The sequence below is a fragment of the Acomys minous genome (genome assembly GCF_964271855.1).
Source record: "Acomys minous genome assembly, chromosome: 17".
Classification (NCBI taxonomy): domain Eukaryota; kingdom Metazoa; phylum Chordata; class Mammalia; order Rodentia; family Muridae; genus Acomys; species Acomys minous.
This window is the reverse complement of record NC_140500.1, coordinates 23,173,273-23,193,171: the sequence shown is the minus strand read 5'-3', so window position 1 is coordinate 23,193,171 and position 19,899 is coordinate 23,173,273. Positions and strand designations below refer to the sequence as shown.

Sequence of the window (19,899 nt, the reverse complement as noted above, 5' to 3'; positions counted from 1 at the left end):
TTTCCCCTTTGCTTCACAAGACCCTTGCACTTCACTATGGCTGAACACTGCAGTGTATTTTAAAACCTTATATAGAACCTAGAACCTAGTTTACCTTTACACAACTCTAGTTTTCCATACCTGTCAACTCCTCTAATTGATGTCTTTAAATTGTGAGCTCACTGTGTATTCGGAACACCAACCCCTGAAAAAGCTTAAGCCAGAGTAGCACAATGGAAGAAACAAACAAACCCACAACAAAACAAAGCCAAAAGTCACACTCTGAAACATGTAATTATAGACATATATGCAAGGAATGGAGTAACTAAATGGCTAATGGCCAAACAAAATCAGACCTGAGTTCATCCCAACCTATCCAAACTTTATCCCATACACTCTTTACATTGCTTGCTACCATATTTATGCATTATTTGTAAAAACCAAGTTATGATAAACTCATGTTTGCCTTTAAGGTGATACAGAAAGAAAATTTTAAAAAGTAAAGTGTTAGCCTTCTGATAGAAATGAAGGAGAAACCAATTACCTGCAGGCAGGCTGGGCTGTGCCTGGTCCGAGCCGCTGCACTGAGCACTCACTGCACAGCTGCATTACTGGGGGAGGGGAAGTTTAGAAGGGCACTGACCCCAAAGCTCTCAAAACGTCTCACTCATCATCAGGAAGGGGGAAGAAGGAAAGTGTTTCTCTGAGTATTTTTTGTTTGTTTGTATTTGTATATTTTGGCTCCTGAAAAGGCTGGCAAAGAACAGCAACAGTGCAAGATATTAGAATATTTCTTGAAAAACAATTTTTTAAATGTAAACATTAAGGAATTTAAGAAGCAAACTTTTGTTAACATAGAAAAAATTTTTCACTAAGTTAGGCAGCCACCCCAAAAGGCATGGCAAAGTGTACTGGGATAAAGGAAATAAAATACCACACAAACCCCAAAACAAAATGAAAACATTTCAATTCTAATCTGAAAGACTAGATGATTCCAACAGCAGACTTTGTCCATCACTAAAACATTACAAATCCAAGGCGCCTAGATTGTATTAAATGAAACTTTTTCTTTCTTTTTTTTTTTTTTAAAGAAACAAAAGAAAGCAGCGAACCTGGTTATAAATCCTGCAATATATTACAATTTTTAAAATCCTAGCACAACAAAATTAAATTTTAAATGAAACCAAACAAACAGACAAACAAACAGCAGCAGAGGTTACCTGTCTGAGCACCTACATTTTCTTAGGAGGGGATCGTGTCTCACCAGCCAAATAGCCCATAAACCTTCTCAAAAACAGCGACCAGGAGAAAAATATAACACAAGATTTGATTTCACAATGTCTCTCTAACACCCCCCAAACCCAAACTGGGGGGTTGAACTGAATGACGAGCATTTCTTTTTCCACTGATTTCCTTCTTGCGAAAAAGAGATGAATGACAGTCAGTGGCCTTTTCCTTAAAGTCTGATAAAGTGTTTGATGAAAGCAAGTCTCTTGCTGGATTTTTTCTAATGTTCCAGGGTAGTTTCTTATTGATAGCATAAAGAAAGGTTTCAAAGTTCATTGAGGAAAAACCAGAAGAAATGACCAATTATAAGTATCAAAAGAAAAAAATACTTATTAGAAAGTTTAAGTGGCGTAGTTCATATGCATAGAGTCCAATTTTCATCACAGGTTAACAGAAAAACACCAGCATCATTAAAATATGATTAACAATTACAAATTTAACAGCATACAAAAGATTTACAGTAATTCAGATTTTTTTGGCATGATTACACACATTTTATACATTTTCTGATAGTAGTAAAGACTATACAAAAGCTATTAAAACAATTCTGAAAATAAGTCAACTCTCACGTGTTTCCTTTGAGTTCCTCCAGAATGTTCTGTTCTTATTCTTTACCTTAACTTGAGAGAATCCAAGATGACCAACCCTATTATTGATTTTAATCTAACATGTGAGTGTAATGCCCAGAAGGTAGCTGGTGAAGAGCTACACTTCAACACTGTGAAGTCACAGTGGCTGCATCAACAGGAGGACAAACTGCCGGTGAAAACTTCTTGTAATAGTGCTTGGTTGAGAAAAATGGCTAACTATAATTTTCCTGTTCCTTTATCCCACCATAAGAAATAAATTTCTCATCAAATGAAGATGTTCTCTTTGTTCTTAAAAGCATGAACTTACATATACATCATAATGTATGTGGCAACCAGATGGTCTTAGGATCTGATTACACAACTGTTCGTTTATTTGTCTGTGCCAAATCATATGCACCCAAAATATGATCATTCAGCAAAGTACCAAGTACTTTTATTCTATTAATCAGAGGTACGTATGTTTCCCAATAACCCTGTGCAAATTAAAACATACGGATGAAATTGGAGTGCCCTAAAGATTAAATTAGAAACTTCTTATATATCTTTCTTCTGAAGTGAAATGAGAGTTCACAGATTACAGGTACTATTCTATTTGTCAACAAAACCTTTCAATCCATTTTAATATTACTTAATTCTATGGGGGAAACCAAGTTTTATTACATTCCTTTTTAAAATGGGGAGAACTATACAGGTAAGCATGATCAAACCTCTGTCAGAGCTGGATAATACTGATGTTTTATTCCCGCCTTGAAGTCTCAAAGTAGTGTCCAAGAAATTATGTTAAGGTCCATCTGAAGAAAAACAGCACTGGAGAGGCAAGAAAAGCTTGGGGAAAGCTGCAGAGCATTGTAGGGAGATGAAACTTGCTGTTTAAAAATTATGTTGCGCCCTGAAGCATCTCCATTCCTTAACACATCTTCCGGACTCATCACTGGGATAGTTTTTTCCTTGTCTTAAAGGCTCATATTGGGTCAGTACTGAAGGCTTAGGAGTAGGGCTATATGAGACTCAGTGCGTTAAATCTCCAAATAAAAACATCCAGTCCACCTCCCTCCAGAACTTAAGTGTAAAAAAGAAAATGCACAGCCATAAGATTAAATAAAAGCATGTAGCCTTGAATAAAATCACACACCAAACAGTCTACAAAAACAAACAACATACACACACACAAAGCCTAAGAAACATCTACTGTCCTGTGTCTCTAGGGGAGTATTTCTATACTATTGGAGTCGAAGACAATTCAGCTGTTTTGTTTAAGTAAAAACTGTTTCCCATCATGCCATTCTCTAGAATCTATTACTTGTTTAGTGTAAACAAAGATAAAACATGTACACTTGCATGCGACATATATACTCCTTTCTAAAATGTGAAAAATGCAAATACAAAAAATTAGCATTAAGAAATCATTTCATCTTTATACCTAACAACCTTGACTTGCCTCCCCAAAATGTCCCTGTCCTCATCCTTTAAATACCGAACCCATCAAAAGAGAAAGAGAGTGGGCAGGGAGACTTTTTTTTAAATGTGTATGTTTTGAGTCCAAGTGTCTTGTTAACCAAAAAAAGTAGCATTTTGTTTACTTTGGCCATTGTTAAAGATGCAGTCATAGAGCAAGAGATGTTACCAGTATGTATTAAAAATTAACATTAACAGAGCATGTATCTTTCAAAAAAAGACTAAACACTAACAAATACAAGTCAATGCACAAACTTTAACTAGTGTAACTTTATCTACATTGAGTAAATGTTACTTTGTATACCAGACATTGCAATACTGTTCATTTCCCTTTCATCATGCAAACATGCCAATTTTGTTATTAAAATTCTTTATTGGATTATAGTCACATTACCCACCCACCCAAATTAAGAGGAAAAAAACAGAAGACGAACATGAAAGTAAGAAATCCCAGTCAGAGCCCCTTAGTGTTCAACTATGCTAGCTGAGAGAAACGGCAGAATTTTCAGACTACTACTAAAACATTTCTGTATTTTGATCAAATGTTCTTCTTATCTTGAAAGGGTAAAGTCATGCTACCAAGTACTTGGATTAAAACCATTCTGCATAAAAACAAAAGCAAGAGACCTCGGAGAGGAAAAAACTTTCACAATCCTCATGGCCTAGGAGCTGAGTTTTAGTAACTAAAAAATTAACAAGAGAGCCTGCCATTCCTCTGTGTATCGCCTATTACTTCCTCTCTGTAGGCTCTGTAAATGGGTGAGTTAAGCATTACTACCAGAGGTCTCATCTATTTTCCCTTTTTCTAAGCAATCTTACTATACCTTTCTCTCAACCTCTTGAGCAGCCTCCATGAACAGCATTGCAAGTTGGTTAAAGGGGAAGGGGATGGGGTGCAGGGAGACAGTTTTACAAGGATTTTGTTGGTTAATTATTTACCGGTGGAGTCACTCCACCAGGAGTTTGATTTCATTGGCTAGCAGCTGGTTCATGTTGAACAGCCCCCCTGGGAGCTTGGTGAGCAGCTCTCGCTCGGTGGTGCTTTCAGGGTCGCTATCGACAGAGCTGGAACTTGCGCTCATGTTGTCGACAGCAGCGCTGGCAGGGGGACCAAGCTCCGGCTCACTAGTCTCACTGGCCGTGGACACCACAGAGAGCAGGGACATGCGCCGGGTGAGCCGGCCAGCGGGCAGAAGGGAGGCAGCATAGTCTGCTATGATACCAGCTACATCTAGATTACAAGCCTTATCAAAGGCGATGAAACCTACATTTGCATTGGCCTCGCAGACACAGAAGGAGCCGTCATCTTTCATCAACAGGTCAATGCCACACACATCCATCCCCAGGATATTTGACACCTGGATGGCTAGCTGCTTCCCTTGTTCACTCAATGAGCACATCATCCCCACACCACCTGGCAAGTAAGAGAAGAGGTAGAGTTACGGACGTTTGGAGTAGATTTAATACAAACAATTCTAACGTAAAATTGGGTTTTGTTTCACCCTGTTAAGACTAGATCAAATTATGTAGTCTCAACTGTCTCACACTCAGGACCCTTTGCCTCAGCCTCCTGTGTGCCGGCACTATAGGCATGTACTGTCACCACTAGCTTAAAATTAAGTTTTTAATCTTCCAGGACAGAGAGTAAAGAAAAGTGAGGAAGTCTTGGGAAGACATTAAACTTTCCTTAGGGTCTATCTTGCCTATGATAATATGGTCCAAATAGTGTCCCTCAGTATGACAAGGGAAGGTTTCCAGAATCTTCCACCCCCACCAAAGACAACAAAACCTACAGTTCACAAGCCCTTAACCGAGTCTGTAGTTCCTATAACCTGCTGCATACTTTAAATCAGGTCTAGAGTATAAAACCTGATACAGTGTTGTTAAATGTTATTGCTTAGGAACAATAATAAATGTTCAATGCAGGTGCAACCATTGGAGGCTCAACTTTCCAGTTCCTAGACTCAATACAAACACCACTCTCAGGATGCCAGAGAAAGGGCAAGGATCCAAGAGGCTGAGTATTACCTGACCCTGATGAGCAGCACAGGGTTTGCTTTTTATGGAACTGTAGGAAGCAACATACACCTGAGATCTACTCACCAACTCTGAAACTTTTTGTTTTTGTTTTAATATTTTAAGTCCCCAGTTGAATCACTTGAATCTGCTGACATGGTTATGTTTTTTTAAAAAGCTTTTGTGCTGGGTGTGGTGATGCTCGCCTTTAAACCTAGCACTTGGGAGGCAGATGTATCGCTGTGAGTCAGCCTGGTCTACAAAGCGAGTCCAGGACAGCCAAGGCTACACAGAGAAACCCTGTCTCGAAAAAACACAAAACAAAAAAAAAGACCATCTGATCCACCCAGTTCTTGGCCAGCAAAAGCTATTCATAGTGTGACTCTGTCTCAAAAAATAATTAATTTAATATACATATAAAATAGAAACAGAGTGGGTTGGTGAGACAGCCCAGCAGTTAAGAGCACAGGGGAAATGAAGAGCAGTGCAGTCGTTTGTGGATGTTAACTCAGAGGAGCTGGGTGTGGGGAAAAGGCAGAGGAGAGCGCTCAAGATCAGCCTGGGCTATAGTGAGTTCAAGGTCAGCTGGGCTACCCATCAAGACTATCAAGACTATGTCTCAAAATACAACAATAACAAAAACCAAGACAAAAAAGAAAAGTAGAATTAATGAAATCAAATGTTAGGAAATATTTTTGAAGCACAGACCAAAAAACAAAAAACTTAACATAAAATCAAAAAGAAGGAAATCTTGAGAAATTCAGTGAGGGGAGGGGGAAAGGAAATAACTAGTGAAATTTAGAGGGGGCACTGGAGAGATTCAGTGGTTGGCAGCACTAGTTGCTCTTACAGAGGACCTAGATTTGGTTCCCAGCACCCACCATAGTAGCTTACCACTTACAACTGTATTTCCAGGGGCCCAATGCCCTTTTAAGGTCTCTGTGGACACATAGTACACAGCCAGTTAACTGGCTGGAGAGATGGCTCAGAGGTTAAGGGCACTGACTGCTCCTCCAGACGTCCTGAGTTCAATTCCCAGAAACCACATGGTGGCTCACAACCATCTATAATAAGATCTGGTGTCCTCTTCTGGCATGCTGGTGTACATACAGGCAGAACACTGTATACATAAGTAAATATATCTTTTTTTTTAAAAGATAAAAAACAAGCTAACAGTGAGAATGGTGGCCAAGGGTGGCTTGGATCACATGCCTTTAATCCTAGCACTGGAGGTGGCAAGGTCCACTAAGTCAAAAACACTTGTTACTTTTAAAGTGACAAGGGAACCAATGAAAGAGAGAGACAAGGAAAGCAAGAGTGGCTAGGTATGAGGAGTGTGCTAAACATACAACATATGCAAGCATGAAACACTTGAAAAGAAATGAAAATGTTTAAGTTATCACAAAAAAGTAATTCATGCTCAGTGGAACCTAATTCACTAGCCACAGTGGCAGGACTAGTTTCCACGTGCAACCCACACTCACTTATTCACCGACAGAAAGGCGCTGTATTATCGTTACCTAGTGAACAGTTGCTTTGCATCCTTCCATCTGTTGAACAACGTAACATGGTGCCAACTACACGGCCTCCCACAACAATGACTCGTACATCTCTTCCATGAGACTCTTTAATGTATTTCTGGAATAAATATGGAGCTTCATGACGAATAAGATGGCTTAGATCAGCTAAATGGTGCTTATCTCGTGCCAAGAAAACAGCTTTGCCTAGGATTTAAAAAGAATTAAAATATACAATACATAAAAGTCATGAAACTGTGGATAGCTGATAAATATAGATTCCTGGATCCCAATATATTCTTGCAGAACCAGGTATACTTGTATGTGTTTAGAGATAATGTGAAAAATGTATTAACTATCCCACCTAGGCTTATGGCGTGGAGGACCTGCACTGTACTCCCCCAAAGGTTAGCCAATGTTGGCTCACGCTTTAGAAAAGTGGTTGAGTTAAATACACACAACCACTACATAGTAACAGTAAAATAGCAACACCATAGATTTGTTTCTGAACTCTTAAGTCAGCCCGCTGCTCTATTCATTTATCTTTATGCCATTGGAAGTAGATCTTTTGTTGTTTTTCGAGACAGGGTTTCTGTGTGTAGTCCTGGCAGTTATGGAACTTGCTTTGTAGACCAGACTAGCCTCGAATAGAGATCCGCCTGTCTCTGCCTCCCAAGTGCTGGTATTAAAGGCATGCGCCACCAGAGGTTGCTGTTTTAAACATATGGCACTAAGTTCTTTTCTGGGGGAACTGAGTCTATGTTCCTTTTTGTTGACCTCTAACACTAAGTCTCAGGTGGTTATGCAGCTTCTTTGTTGACTGAGCACTTACCATGGGAGGCCCCAGGCTCTTAGCTCTCACAACAACTCAATGGCTCTAGCAGAACTTTGAGCCAAGTGTCCCAGTCAGTGTATCACAGTGTAAGTTTATAAAAACCATGTTCTTTAAAGAGGAGGTCATATACTATATTGACAAATATTGAGGTATGACAACCAGACAGATCCAGAAGAGACCTTGCAAAACAACATTCTCAAAATTGAGTAAAGAAAGCTGTATTGCTCATAAAGTAGCAGTCTGAGGCAGAGAATAAAACCCATGAAAATATTACCCCAACTCTGGATGCTGTGATCAAACATTTATCAAAGTAATGAGAAATGGCTAGTAGAGAACACTGGAACCAGGACTCTGCACACTGCTGTGGCTGTTCTGGTAGTGTGTGTGGACTGTTCCTGTGGAAGGTTTGGAAATGTAGGTAGCTACACGCTCATTGTGTTAGCGCTATGAACACTAAAGCAGACTACAGATTATGCCCATGAAGTTTCAGGTGGCAATGAAGAATGCTGGGAACAGATGTGACATTTTGCAAGAACTATCTGCATTTTGTCCACATCCTGGAGTCACTGAATAGTTAGTGTGATGTAGAAAATCTCAAAGAAGCCAGCATTCAGGCTGGAGTAACTTCCGGCACTATTTCCTCCTCAAGAGAAATACTAACTTGAGATTTAGTTATGCATGCTAATACCTCTGCCGTAACCTCTAAATAGAAGCACACAGATCCCTATAAGTTGTGGGGCTCTTGCTGGTTGCTCTTCAGCTGTACCCCACATTAATTTGCAAAGACAAGTTCAGAACGGTACCCCGTATCTACGCATCTCACGCACCTCTGTGGCCCCGAGTGTTCTTCACCACCATCGGGAACTCCAACACTTCGGCTTCATCAATCATTTTAGCAAAGTTTTCATGGCCACCTGGTTTGAGGAAAAAAAGAAACTTAAGGCTAACAGCCAAAGTATGTTGGGACCAATTGCACGAGGGAGGTAAGATGGTAAGAGACTGGTGAGTTATTTATGTGTAACTACCTGCTGAAAACAGCACCTGGGGGCTAGAGAAGTTGCTCATTAAAAGCACTGGCTGCTCCTCCAGAAGACCTAGTTAGTTCCCAGCACCCACAAGGCAGTTCTCAACTATCCAAAACTCCACAGGATCTAAGGCCCACTTCTGGTCTCCATTGGCAGCACTTACCTGGTGTGCAGACAAAACATCCACTTAAAAATTTAAAAACTGTAGTGAGTAAGTGAGAAAGAGAAAGAAAAGGAAGGAGGGGGAAAGGAAGAGACTATGACTCGACACGTGTATCTTAAAGTGTTCTCCTCTAGTGGTTGCATAGTTTCAGGTCTCATCACTTCTGAAATGACTTTTCTGCAGGGTGAGATAGGGATTTAATTTCGTATGCTTGTGCCTATCCAGCGTTTCCAGCATCCAATAGTCTGTCTTTCCTCCAATGCATGTTCTTGGTTATTCTTTCTTCTGAGAATCAGGTGGCCGTAGCTAAATGAGTTTGCCTGAATGCCCTATTCCATTCCAAGATCTACACATCTGCCCTTGCCCAGTGCTGCCGTTCTGCTCTGTTTGCAGCACTGGGGACTTGGCCCTGTTTCACATGTGCTAAGCAAGCATTCTTACCAGGCTGTATCGCCAATCCTCTTTTTATTTTTCACTATAGACAAAGTTTAAAACTAAGTTACCAAAATTGGCCTTGAATTCACTCTGTAGTCCAAGCTGTGCTTCAACATGTGATTACTCTGCCTCCACCTCCTGGGTAGCTGGGACTACTGGCATTGACATCCTCTCTTCAAAACTCTAGTGTGAGTCAGAGGTGTCCTACCCTGGGCTTTTAGCACTCACTGTAAATCTTATGTTTTCATTGCTCAGGGGGAAAAAAAAAGACAGAGCAGCAAGATGAGAACAAAAATGGTCTGTAGCTGTAAAGAATCAGGCTGATAATAGAAAAAATTCAAAAGGCTTGTGATATCTGTACAATATAAACAATTTACATAAGTCAAGGTTATCCACTTATAAAATGTTAATCCCTCAACATTAAATGCATATTTACTGTCTAGTGAGACTTTTCTCCTTCCCAAACTAAAACCCCAAGTACATTAGAAAATCAGCCTTTTTAAAGTAATTCACACTAATTCTGTACTTTTGTATAAATACTAAAAGAAATAATTGCTTCAACACATGCATATGGTGTTCCATTCTTTACAGTAAGATAAAGAATTCATCCTAAAACCTCGTTAAATCTTCAAGCATTCTACTGAGCATTTGTTGAAGAAAATCTTTTGTAGAAAATTATAGTATATTTAATCCCATCACTCAGGAGGATGAGGCAGGGAAACATGAGTTCAAGGATGCCTGGTCTACAGAGTGAGTTCCATGAAAGCTGTGTGAGGTGGCACAATCTAGCACTGGAGAAGCAGACTCCTGGTCTACACTGCAAGTTCAACACCATCAGCCTAGCCTGAGCCAACTCCTGGAACCATTAAGGATACTCTGCTATGCTTACAGAGCCTAATAATATAACTCTCAGAAACCCCACCCAGCAGCTGACAGAATCAAAAGCTGAGACTCACAGCCAAATATTAGGCAGAGCTTGGAGAATCCTGTGGAAGAGCTGGTGGGGCAGAGATAGAAGGGCCAAGAACACAGAAGAAGACTAACAGAGTAAACTAACATAGGCCCATGGGGGCTTACAGAGATTGAAACATCAACCAAAGAGCATGCATGGACTGGACCTAGGCTAGGTCCAACACATATGTAACCAATGGGAAGGTTGATCTTCATATGGGCCCCTAGTAATAAGTAGGATGAGCAGGTGCTGTCTATGGTATGGGCCTAATGGGGCTGCTTTGCCTGGCCTCGGTGGATGAGGATGAGCTCAGTTCTGATGAGACTTGATATACTCCTGAGGGTAGTGGGGGCACCTCCTTTGGCTATGATGGGGATGTAAAGTGATTATATAAATTAGAAAATTAATTTTTAAAAAAATGAATGCTCAAAACAAACAAAATTAACAACTGTGAGGCCAGAAAACTAGCGTGGTAATATTTATAGCAGCGCTACTCAAAATGCACCTCTGTGATATGTTTGCTATTGGCAGGTGATGAAGTACAAAAAGCATTAGCTTTTTCAAGTTTATTATAGCTGTGAGATTTGTATTTCACTTTAGTGTTAATGTGCATCAAATCAACTTAAAATGATTCTTTGTCACAGTATACAATCTTTGATAAGGTCATCTTCTTATATAGTATAAAATATTATGTTATGAAAAACCCAAGGCCTGTGGGCTATTTCTGACCCACTGCTTGATTTTACAATAAAGTTTTACTGGAGCAGAGATATACTCACTGTGTAAGCATTGCAGTTAGCAGCTTTCGCATTAAGATTAGTTCTGATAGTCCCCACAAAGACCTTCTGGTCTATAAAACCAAAGATGTTTACTAACTGGCCTTTACAGAAAGGTTTTGCTAACCCTTTTTAACCCCGTGTCACAAAGCTAACCTTCAAATGTGATTCACAGAGTAGGAGAGGTGGCTTACTAGTTAAGGACGCAGGCTCAATTCCCAGCTCCCACAATGTCTGTAACTCCAGCCCTAGGAAGTCCCATGACCTCTTCCGGCTTTTGAGGGCGCTGCATGTATGCGATACACATGCATACATGGAGACACTTGCACATATAAATCTCTAAAAAATAAAATGATTACTCTTCTGGCCGAACGTGGTGGCGCACGCCTTTAATCCCAGCACTCAGGAGGCAGAGGCAGACAGGATCGCTGTGAGTTCGAGGCCAGCCTGGACTACAAAGTGAGTCCAGGACAGTCAAGGCTACGCAGAGAAACCCTGTCTCAAAAACCCTAAATGAGCCAGGTGTGGTGGCGCACGCCTTTAATCCCAGCACTCGGGAGGCAGAGGCAGGTGGATCGCTGTGAGTTCGAGGCCAGCCTGGTCTACAAAGTGAGTCCAGGACAGCCAAGGCTACACAGAGAGACCTTGTCTCCAAAAACCAAACAAAAAACAAAAAAACCAAATGATTACTCCTAGGATGTGTTTGTGCCTTGCTACATAACCCAGGGTGACCTGGAATCTAAATCTTCCTGCCTCTACCTCCCACAGACATCTGGAAAGTTACTTGTATAAGAGAAGCTATTTCTGATTCAATTATTTATCCTATTACTTAAATATGGGGTGCCAAACACTTTTCTATGTATGTGTATGATGCAAGCACTAGTTCATGTATGCATCACAGAAGGATGCTAGGTGTCTTGCTCTAGCACTAGAAAGGACCTTACTCCCTGAGACACTGTCTCTCACGGAACCAGATATGCTGGTGGCTAGCAATATCCAGTGATCTTCCCGTCGACCCTCCACAGCACTGTGGTTACAGGACATGTGGCCATATCCATCTTTACAGGTCTCTCTAGTCCCCCAATTTATACATTCTTAGATGTGTTCTCACCGTAAGAAAAAGTATCTGGTAGAGGTACACCATGGCCAGCTAATTCTTGAAATGTCCAGAACTTATTAACACAGTTCAGGATGGCTTGAGGTCGGTTCATCAATCGGCACCCCATCTTCTCTAGGTGGCGCAGAACAGTGATATCACTATCACTTTGCACCCACGGGGTTGGAACTCTCACTACCACCACTTGTGGGTAGGCAGAGACTAGCTCTCCATTGATCCGCAGACCTGAAAAACAATAATGAAGCTAAAATTACTGGAAGGACTACGCAATAAAAACAGCCCACTCTCCTGCCCTCAGGACCTGCTCGCCCAACCCCTCCACCACTAGGGCCAGCTCCACTGTGCTGCCTGGGAGAGGTGCAGGGCCTGCTCTCCTGAGGGTCGCAGCCAGGGAAGGGCAGGGCCAGGAACTGAGAGGGAGTTTGCTGTGAGACTGTGTCAGAGGCTACACCATTAGGTTTCATGTCTAGACATGAGTTGAATAAGGACAATGGCAACAGACATGCTAAAGCGGGCAGGAGAACGTTCAAGAGGCCTTAGTCCTTCATAGACCTATAGGCAAGTAAAGTATACTGAGAGTAGGAAAGACTTCCCCAGGAAAGAGCACACAATTTTCCAATACCAATGGTCAGCACTGAAAACATACATACATACAAGTAATATTATATAGACTGAGTAGGTTGTATTTATGTATCTAATAATATGCATACATATGTGTCTATATACCTCTTTTAGTTAAATACACCGTTGGTACATGAACGAGTGTGTCTGTATATCTAGCTATCTATATATATAGGGGTATATAGATACATCTCTCTATAATACACACACATACACATACTAAAAGTTAAAACAAACATGATTAACCCTGTCTCGAAAAACCAAAAAAAAAAAAAAACCAAACAAACATGATTGTGAAAGATCAAGAAAGGTATATGAGGGTCTGGAGGAAGAAAAGGAAAAATGTTCTAACTATATCATAATCTGAAATTTAAACAATATTTTTAAAATGTAATAAAAGCAATAATATAAAGAAACACCAAAGCTTAAATCACAAAATCAAATATACTTTGTTGTAAATATACTGGAACAGAGACATTCTTCTCTAAGAAAAGCAAAAATTCTACACTGACTTATTAACTAAATTATGGGGTACACTGCAATATAATAAACTTTTGAGAAGGCATAACATTTATATTCAGAAATGAAAAAGCACAACTATAAGGAACTTATTTTAAGGGAAAGTTTTGAAATACGTTTTATTTGCACATATATAAATACAAAATTATTGAAAGAATGAGCTGTGTTTTAGTAAGGTTATACTGCAGTGAAGAAACATGAGCACAGCAACTCTTACAAATGAAGACATTTAACTGGGGCTAGCTTACGGGTTCAGAGGCTTAGTCCAATATAATCAAGGCAGTGAGTGTGGCAGCATGCAGGAGGGACAGAAGGCGCAGGAGAAGGAACAGAGTTCTGCATCTTGATCCCCAGGAAGGAGACAGAGGGCCACACTGGGTGTAGCTGGAGCATAGAAGACCTCAAAGCTTACTCCTGAAGTGACACACTTCCTCCAACAAGGCCATACCTCCTAACAGTGCCGCTCACTATGGGCCGAGCACTGAAATACATGACATATAGGTCAAACTATTCAAACCACCACAGCCTGGTTGCTTTGGATGTTGACTAGATGACAAAGTAGGAATGTGCTCCATGCAGCTTTCTTTCTGCTTCATGTTCTGTGTGGATAATATTAGTGAGTTTATCTGGAAGGCAGTAAATAATACAGAGCAAAGGGGTTTTTGTGTAAATTAAAATCTTTAATTTTAAAATAGTGTGTGTTGCTTAAAATGTACTATATGTGCTGTAAAATGTATAAGGTGCCCCCCACCCTGGGCTCTTCTATGGTCTAAGTATACCTATTTCTTATCTTTTAAAATCAGATTTTGCATATTGTTTAACATATGTTTCCTATCCCTTAAAATTACACTGTAGATATTTCATTGTCGGTGCATGTGTTTGCTTTCATTTTTTTAATGGGTCGGACTAAAGATATTCCATGATTAATCCCTTCCTGAATGACTTTCATTCAATATTAGTAATCACTATATGCAACAATTCTCTTCCAAGTTATCAGTTATCAGTTGATGAGTAAGACAGAGGTGATGCTGTTCTCAGGAGTCGATTCTAGTGGGAAGAGATACACACTGTGTGCCCATTCACTGTACTCTCTGAAGTGGCACTAAAACCAGCAGTTTTGTGTGTTTTAAGAAAAGATACTAGCCGGGCGTGGTGGCGCATGCCTTTAATCCCAGCACTCGGGAAGCAGAGGCAGGCGGATCACTGTGAGTTCAAGGCTAGCCTGGTCTACAAAGCAAGTCCAGGACAGCCAAGGCTACACAGAGAAACCCTGTCTCAAAAAACTAAAAAAAAACCAAACAAACAAAAACAAAAAGAAAAGAAAAGAAACAAAGAAAAGATGCTTTGGGTACAAGTTAAAGGCAGAAATCACAGGGCAAAGCAAGAACAAGCCATATGCCTCAACTGTGACTTGAATCAGTATAAAGGAGTCCATACTGCTCCTAATTCACACCTTCTCCACTTTTTAATCTCTCCTCTGCATGAAAGGGGCTTAGAAGACTCACCCATTAAATGACAAACATGACAGAGGGGGGGGGGGGAGAGAGTGATAGGGCACTTGAGTGCTGAAAGATTGGACAAGGTCCCATTCAAAAAGGTGTGTTAATTTAGTATTCAGTGTTGAAGGTTCTGGTGTATTTTGATGCGAATTACTGCTTGCTGTCTCTGTGACCCACCTGTACCTTGCCTAAGAGCCTAACCTGTTTGACCAATAAAAGGCCATCACACCTGGGCAGGACAAATGGGATCGGTGTGGCTAAGGTTCCAGGGCATGGGGAGACAGAGAGAATCTTGAGAGGAAGAGAGACCGGAGGAGAGGGGAGGAAGAAGGAAGGCCGTCATGCGCTAGGTGGAGGAGAAGCACATGGCCGGTGTGGATGGAGGATTTGGCCCAGATGAAGAACATTAGCAAGTATTTGGGATTATGGATGGGAGGTCGCTTGATAGAATTATTAGAAGCAGATGGCATGGGACTGAGACAGATATTCCATACCTGCCCCACATGGGAAGTAGTTTAGGGGATTAATATCTGCCCTGCCCCAGGTTAACTAAGGCTATTTGAAAATATAGCAGGTGTCTGTTATTAGGCCATACTGGTAATTTACCTGCAACAATCAGACTATAATCAAAGCCCAGAGGTGGTGAGGAGTGAAGATATGAGGAAAGACGTTGCTTTGTGAAAAGTTAAGATATGAAAGCTTTCTCCTCTACATATGCTATTGGGGAGGGTGTGTGTACACATTTGTATAGTGTAAGTACTATCAAATTACTTAGCTGTCAATTAATTGGGAGGAAGCCTCTGTGTAAATATGAAAAATTTCAACAGCAATCAGCTGAGCTCATCCATAATCCATCTAAAAGGATTGAATCAATTTTGTATGGCCTGGGTAGAGTGGCACACCTTTAATTCTAGGACTTGTGAGGCAGAGGCAGACAGATCTCTGTGAGTTTGAAGTCAGCGTGATCTTCATAGTGAGCTCCAGAATAACCTGAGGTACGTACGTACGTACATACATGAAAAGTACAGCCACATCAAGTTTGAGTAAAGCAAAGTATATACTTTTGTTAAAAGTTCTAATTTGGTGCCAGGCAGTCAGTGGTGCCACACGCCTTTAATCCCAGCACTCAGGAGGCAGAGGCAGGCGGATCGCTGTGAGTTCGAGGCCAGCCTGGTCTACAAAGTGAGTCAGGACAGCCAAGGCTATGCAGAGAAACCCTGTCTCGAAAAATTAAAAAAACCAAAAAAAAACCCTCTAATTTGGGGCTGGAGACGCAATAGTTAAGAACATTGGGTACACTTCCAGAGGACCCAGTTTCAGTTCCTAGCACCCACTCATTAGGGAGAAATGATATCTGCATCTTTCAAAGGAGTCTTCCCTACCTTAAGTATTTATTAGCTACAAAGGGGAAACAAAGCCACCTAACTGGTGAAGTTAAGATTGCCAGCAATAGGCCATAATGGCATCGTGTAAGCCTGCCTCACATCCTGTAGTGAGAAGGACGCATGACTTCTGTGTTATGTGTCCCTATAATTAGAATATAGCAAACTATTTCAGCAAAACAAGGTAAATTTTTAAGCTAGGGACTGGAAAAAATGGCTAAGTGGCCAAAAGCACTGGCTGCTCTTTCCAAAAGCCCTGAGTTCAATTCCCAACACGCATATGGTAGCTCACAACCATCTCTAATCCAGTCCCAGAGGATCCAATACTCTCTCCTGGGCTCTGCAGGCACTTCAAGAGATGTTGTATTCTGACATATATACGCATATGCAGGCAAAGCACCCATATACACAGAAGTAAAAATAAACGTAGGGCTAGAGAGATGTTTCAGTGGTGTAGAGCACTTGTTTTTGTGGAGGACCTGGATTCAATCCCCAGCATCCATATGGTGGCTCACAACAACCTATTACATACAGGCTTCTAACACCCTTTTGACCCCTTTGTGCCCCAGGCATACATGTGATACACATGCATATATAGATGCAAACAAACACTCAATAAACATTTTTAAAAATTATTCTAATGTCAAAATTACTATTCTGCATAACTGAACTCTACTTACTCACTATAAAAGTGAAGTATTTTCCAAGAGGTGGGGCTGAAGACATGGCTCAGCAGTTAGCTGGCTGGTCTTCCAGGGGACCTGTGTTTGGTTCCCAGCACCCATGTGGCAGTTCCTGGAGATCCAACACATTTTTCTGGACTCTGATACATATATGTAGGCAAAACAGCCATACATATTAGTTTTTAAAAATAAAGAGAGTCAGGCAGAATGTGGCATGCCTTTAATCCCACCGCTTAAGAGACAGAATCAGGAAGATCTTGAGGCAGCCGGGTATACAAATTAAGGCTAGCCAGAGCTACACTGAGAGAACAGTCTTAAATACATATAGTCAGCCATGTTGAAAGTTAAATAAGGGCCAGGTATGTTGGAACTCTGCTGTAAACCTAGCAGCAAGGTAAAGGCAAGAGGAGCAAAGGTTCAAGGCTAACTTCAGTTACATACTGAATTTGAAAGCAACCTCAGCCACAGCAGACAGACACAGCCTCAAAAAACAAAGCATACATTTCATGGAATCTTATCTTGCCATGCCCTCCTTTCTAGGTGGAGCGCTGACTCCTACAGAACCTTGTGGCACAATAACTCCTTGGGAACGGAAAGTAATACACTTCTTACTATCAGTGCTCTCATCTGTCAGGGCACGGCTAAAAAGCTGGTTTCTGTTTCCTCTACAAAAGTTTCCAGGTAGGAAAGGCTGCAGGGAAACCTAAAGACCAGCAGCTATCTGAAGCCAGCCATTACAGGAGCCGAGCCAACCTTGGCCGAGGCCAAGCTGCCGTGAACAGCTGGAAAACAGTCATCCAAAATAGAAAGGAAGTCAAAATACTCACAGGACTAAGCAAAACATGCTCAAAAAGACTTCAATTGTCAAAAACTCTCCTCAAGCCAATGTAAAGGACTTGAACATGTATTTCTCCAAAACATACAAGTAGACCATCAGCCCTAGAAAAGATAATCACCTTTCTGTGCCCAGTTACCACTATATCCAGTGGTATTTCCCTGGACACACATGAGCCACCATCTGGGTGCTAAGGGTTGAGCCTGGTCCCCTACAAGAGCAACAAGTGCTCTAAACCACATCTCTCCAGCTCTACATGTATTATTACTTCTCTGTGTGTGGGTACTTTGCCTTCGTGTGTGCCTGTATACCATATGCCTTACTGATCTTGCTAACTGAAATGATATTCAATACCACTAATCACTAGGGGAATATAAATCAAAAGCTCTAAGAAGGCAGTATCTCATATTCATTAGAATGGGCACCATCTAATGTAATCAATGCTGTGCATTCTTATAGCATAGAAACACACACGAGTGCGCATTAGGAACCAAACAAGTTGACACATATGCACAAAACTGGAACCCTGTGCACTGCTGATGTGAATGCAAATACATAAAATGTAGAGTAAAACATTAGTATTTGGCCTTTAGAAGTAAAGTCTGATATGTACATAGTATAGGAGATCAAACTCTGCTGAAATCATTATGCTAGCCAGGCTGTCACTCAGGCTGTAATCACAGCACTCTCTGAGAGCCAAATTCAAAGCCAGCCTGCACTAGTGAGTGCCAGACCAGCTTGGTTTACACGCAGACCCTCTCCTCCACAAATAAATAAATAAATAATAATAAAAACACGCTAAATGGAATAAACCAGACAGAACGGTACAGACATTGTCGCATAGTGTTAATTGTCAACTTGACACAACCTTGAATCACCTGGTGTCTAGAGAGTCTCGATGAGGAACCCATCTGCGGGCATGCCTGTGGAGAACTGTCTTGTTGTCTTCACTAGCCTGGGAAGGTGCAACTCACTAAGGGCAACACCATTCCCTAGGTAGAATTCCTGAGCGTAGAAATCAAGCTGAGTTCAAGCAAACAAATCAACACTCATGCATTCACTCTGACTGTGGATAGATATGACCAGCAATTTGAAGTTCCTGCCTTGACTTGTCCGCAACGCTAGACAACAGTAGGCTGAAATAAACCCACTGCTCCGGTAACTTGTTGATATTTGCAGAGGATATTTTATTAAACCAAAAGAAGAGTAAAAAACAGTTTGACGAGTTTGTGGGAACATGCAAGAACAGATACAAACAAACAAAAAATGGTACATTAAGAAAACACTAATAGGGCTGGAAAGATGGCTCAGAGGTTAAGAGCACTGGTTGCTCTTCCAAAGGTCCTGAGTTCAATTCCCAGCAACTACATGGTGGCTCACAACCATCTATAATGAGATCCGGTGCCCTCTTCTGGCCTGAAGGTGTACATGTAGGCAGACCACTTGTATATATACATCATAATTATTTGTGTATAAATACATCTTCAAAAAATGTTAAAAAAAAAAAAAAGAAAACCAATAAAAAGGGACTTTGGTAGAAACATCACTAGATTGCACTTAGCTGGAAAATTAATCTCAGAACTTGGTAACTTTTTTTTAAAGAGATTATCAAAAAACCACAGGATGGCAACAAGAAATGTATTTCATGTGTAGCAGATAGTACATGTAACCGAAAATTAAACATAAGTATTTAAACAACTATGAATTTTCCTCAATTTAATGTCAAGTATCATTTCAGACCAGAAAGCTCATTTAAAAAACCAAGTGTTAGTACCACATACATTACATCTAGGAGAGCCACACATGGTACCTCATGCCATTTATCTCGGCACTGAGGGGTAGAAAAAGGAGATTAGATGTGTACGGCCAGTCTGAGCTACAATATTCCACATTATAAGCATGCAATCCTAACTTGTTTGAGAAGGGCTGTTTTAGTTACCCTTTCTACCCTCATAGGTCAGTTGACACAAGAGTTTGACCCAAGTATGTCAATTTTGAAAACAAGGAGCCTTGCTATCAAATAGGGTGGCTTTGAGATGAAGCAGGGAGCCTGAAATCAAAACCACAGTCAGTAAAGAGATAAAGAAGAAAAATAGAATACTGCAGCCCAAGGACAGAGGCCCACAGGCCAAGTTTGGCCCAACCAACTCCACATTAGTATAACGGTACAGTTTGGTTTTTGCTTTGTAATTAGGTATGTACTGAAGAAAATG

General features: G+C 40.8%; 1 protein-coding gene and 1 long non-coding RNA gene across 3 annotated transcripts in view; one reads left to right on the top strand and one right to left on the bottom strand.

The window, feature by feature from the left end:
* RIMKLB (ribosomal modification protein rimK like family member B) overlaps positions 1 to 19,899 on the bottom strand; it is a 37,761-nt gene that overhangs the window by 6,036 nt on the left and 11,826 nt on the right. The window contains exons 3-7 of one of the 2 annotated variants that reach the window (XM_084765967.1): positions 12,142 to 12,372; positions 8,507 to 8,593; positions 6,848 to 7,051; positions 4,580 to 4,725; positions 524 to 732 (exon numbers count right to left, since the gene is read on the bottom strand). In XM_084765967.1, coding sequence (XP_084622093.1) covers positions 643 to 732; positions 4,580 to 4,725; positions 6,848 to 7,051; positions 8,507 to 8,593; positions 12,142 to 12,372 — 758 coding nt within the window. In that variant the 3' untranslated portion in view covers positions 524 to 642. Of the gene's footprint in view, positions 1 to 523; positions 4,726 to 6,847; positions 7,052 to 8,506; positions 8,594 to 12,141; positions 12,373 to 19,899 lie in introns of both variants that reach the window. The other variant, XM_084765966.1, reaches the window with a different exon arrangement.
* Positions 4,735 to 8,594, top strand: LOC311588410. Its single transcript, XR_014776191.1, has 2 exons — positions 4,735 to 5,573; positions 7,498 to 8,594. It is a non-coding gene; the product is annotated as an uncharacterized lncRNA (long non-coding RNA).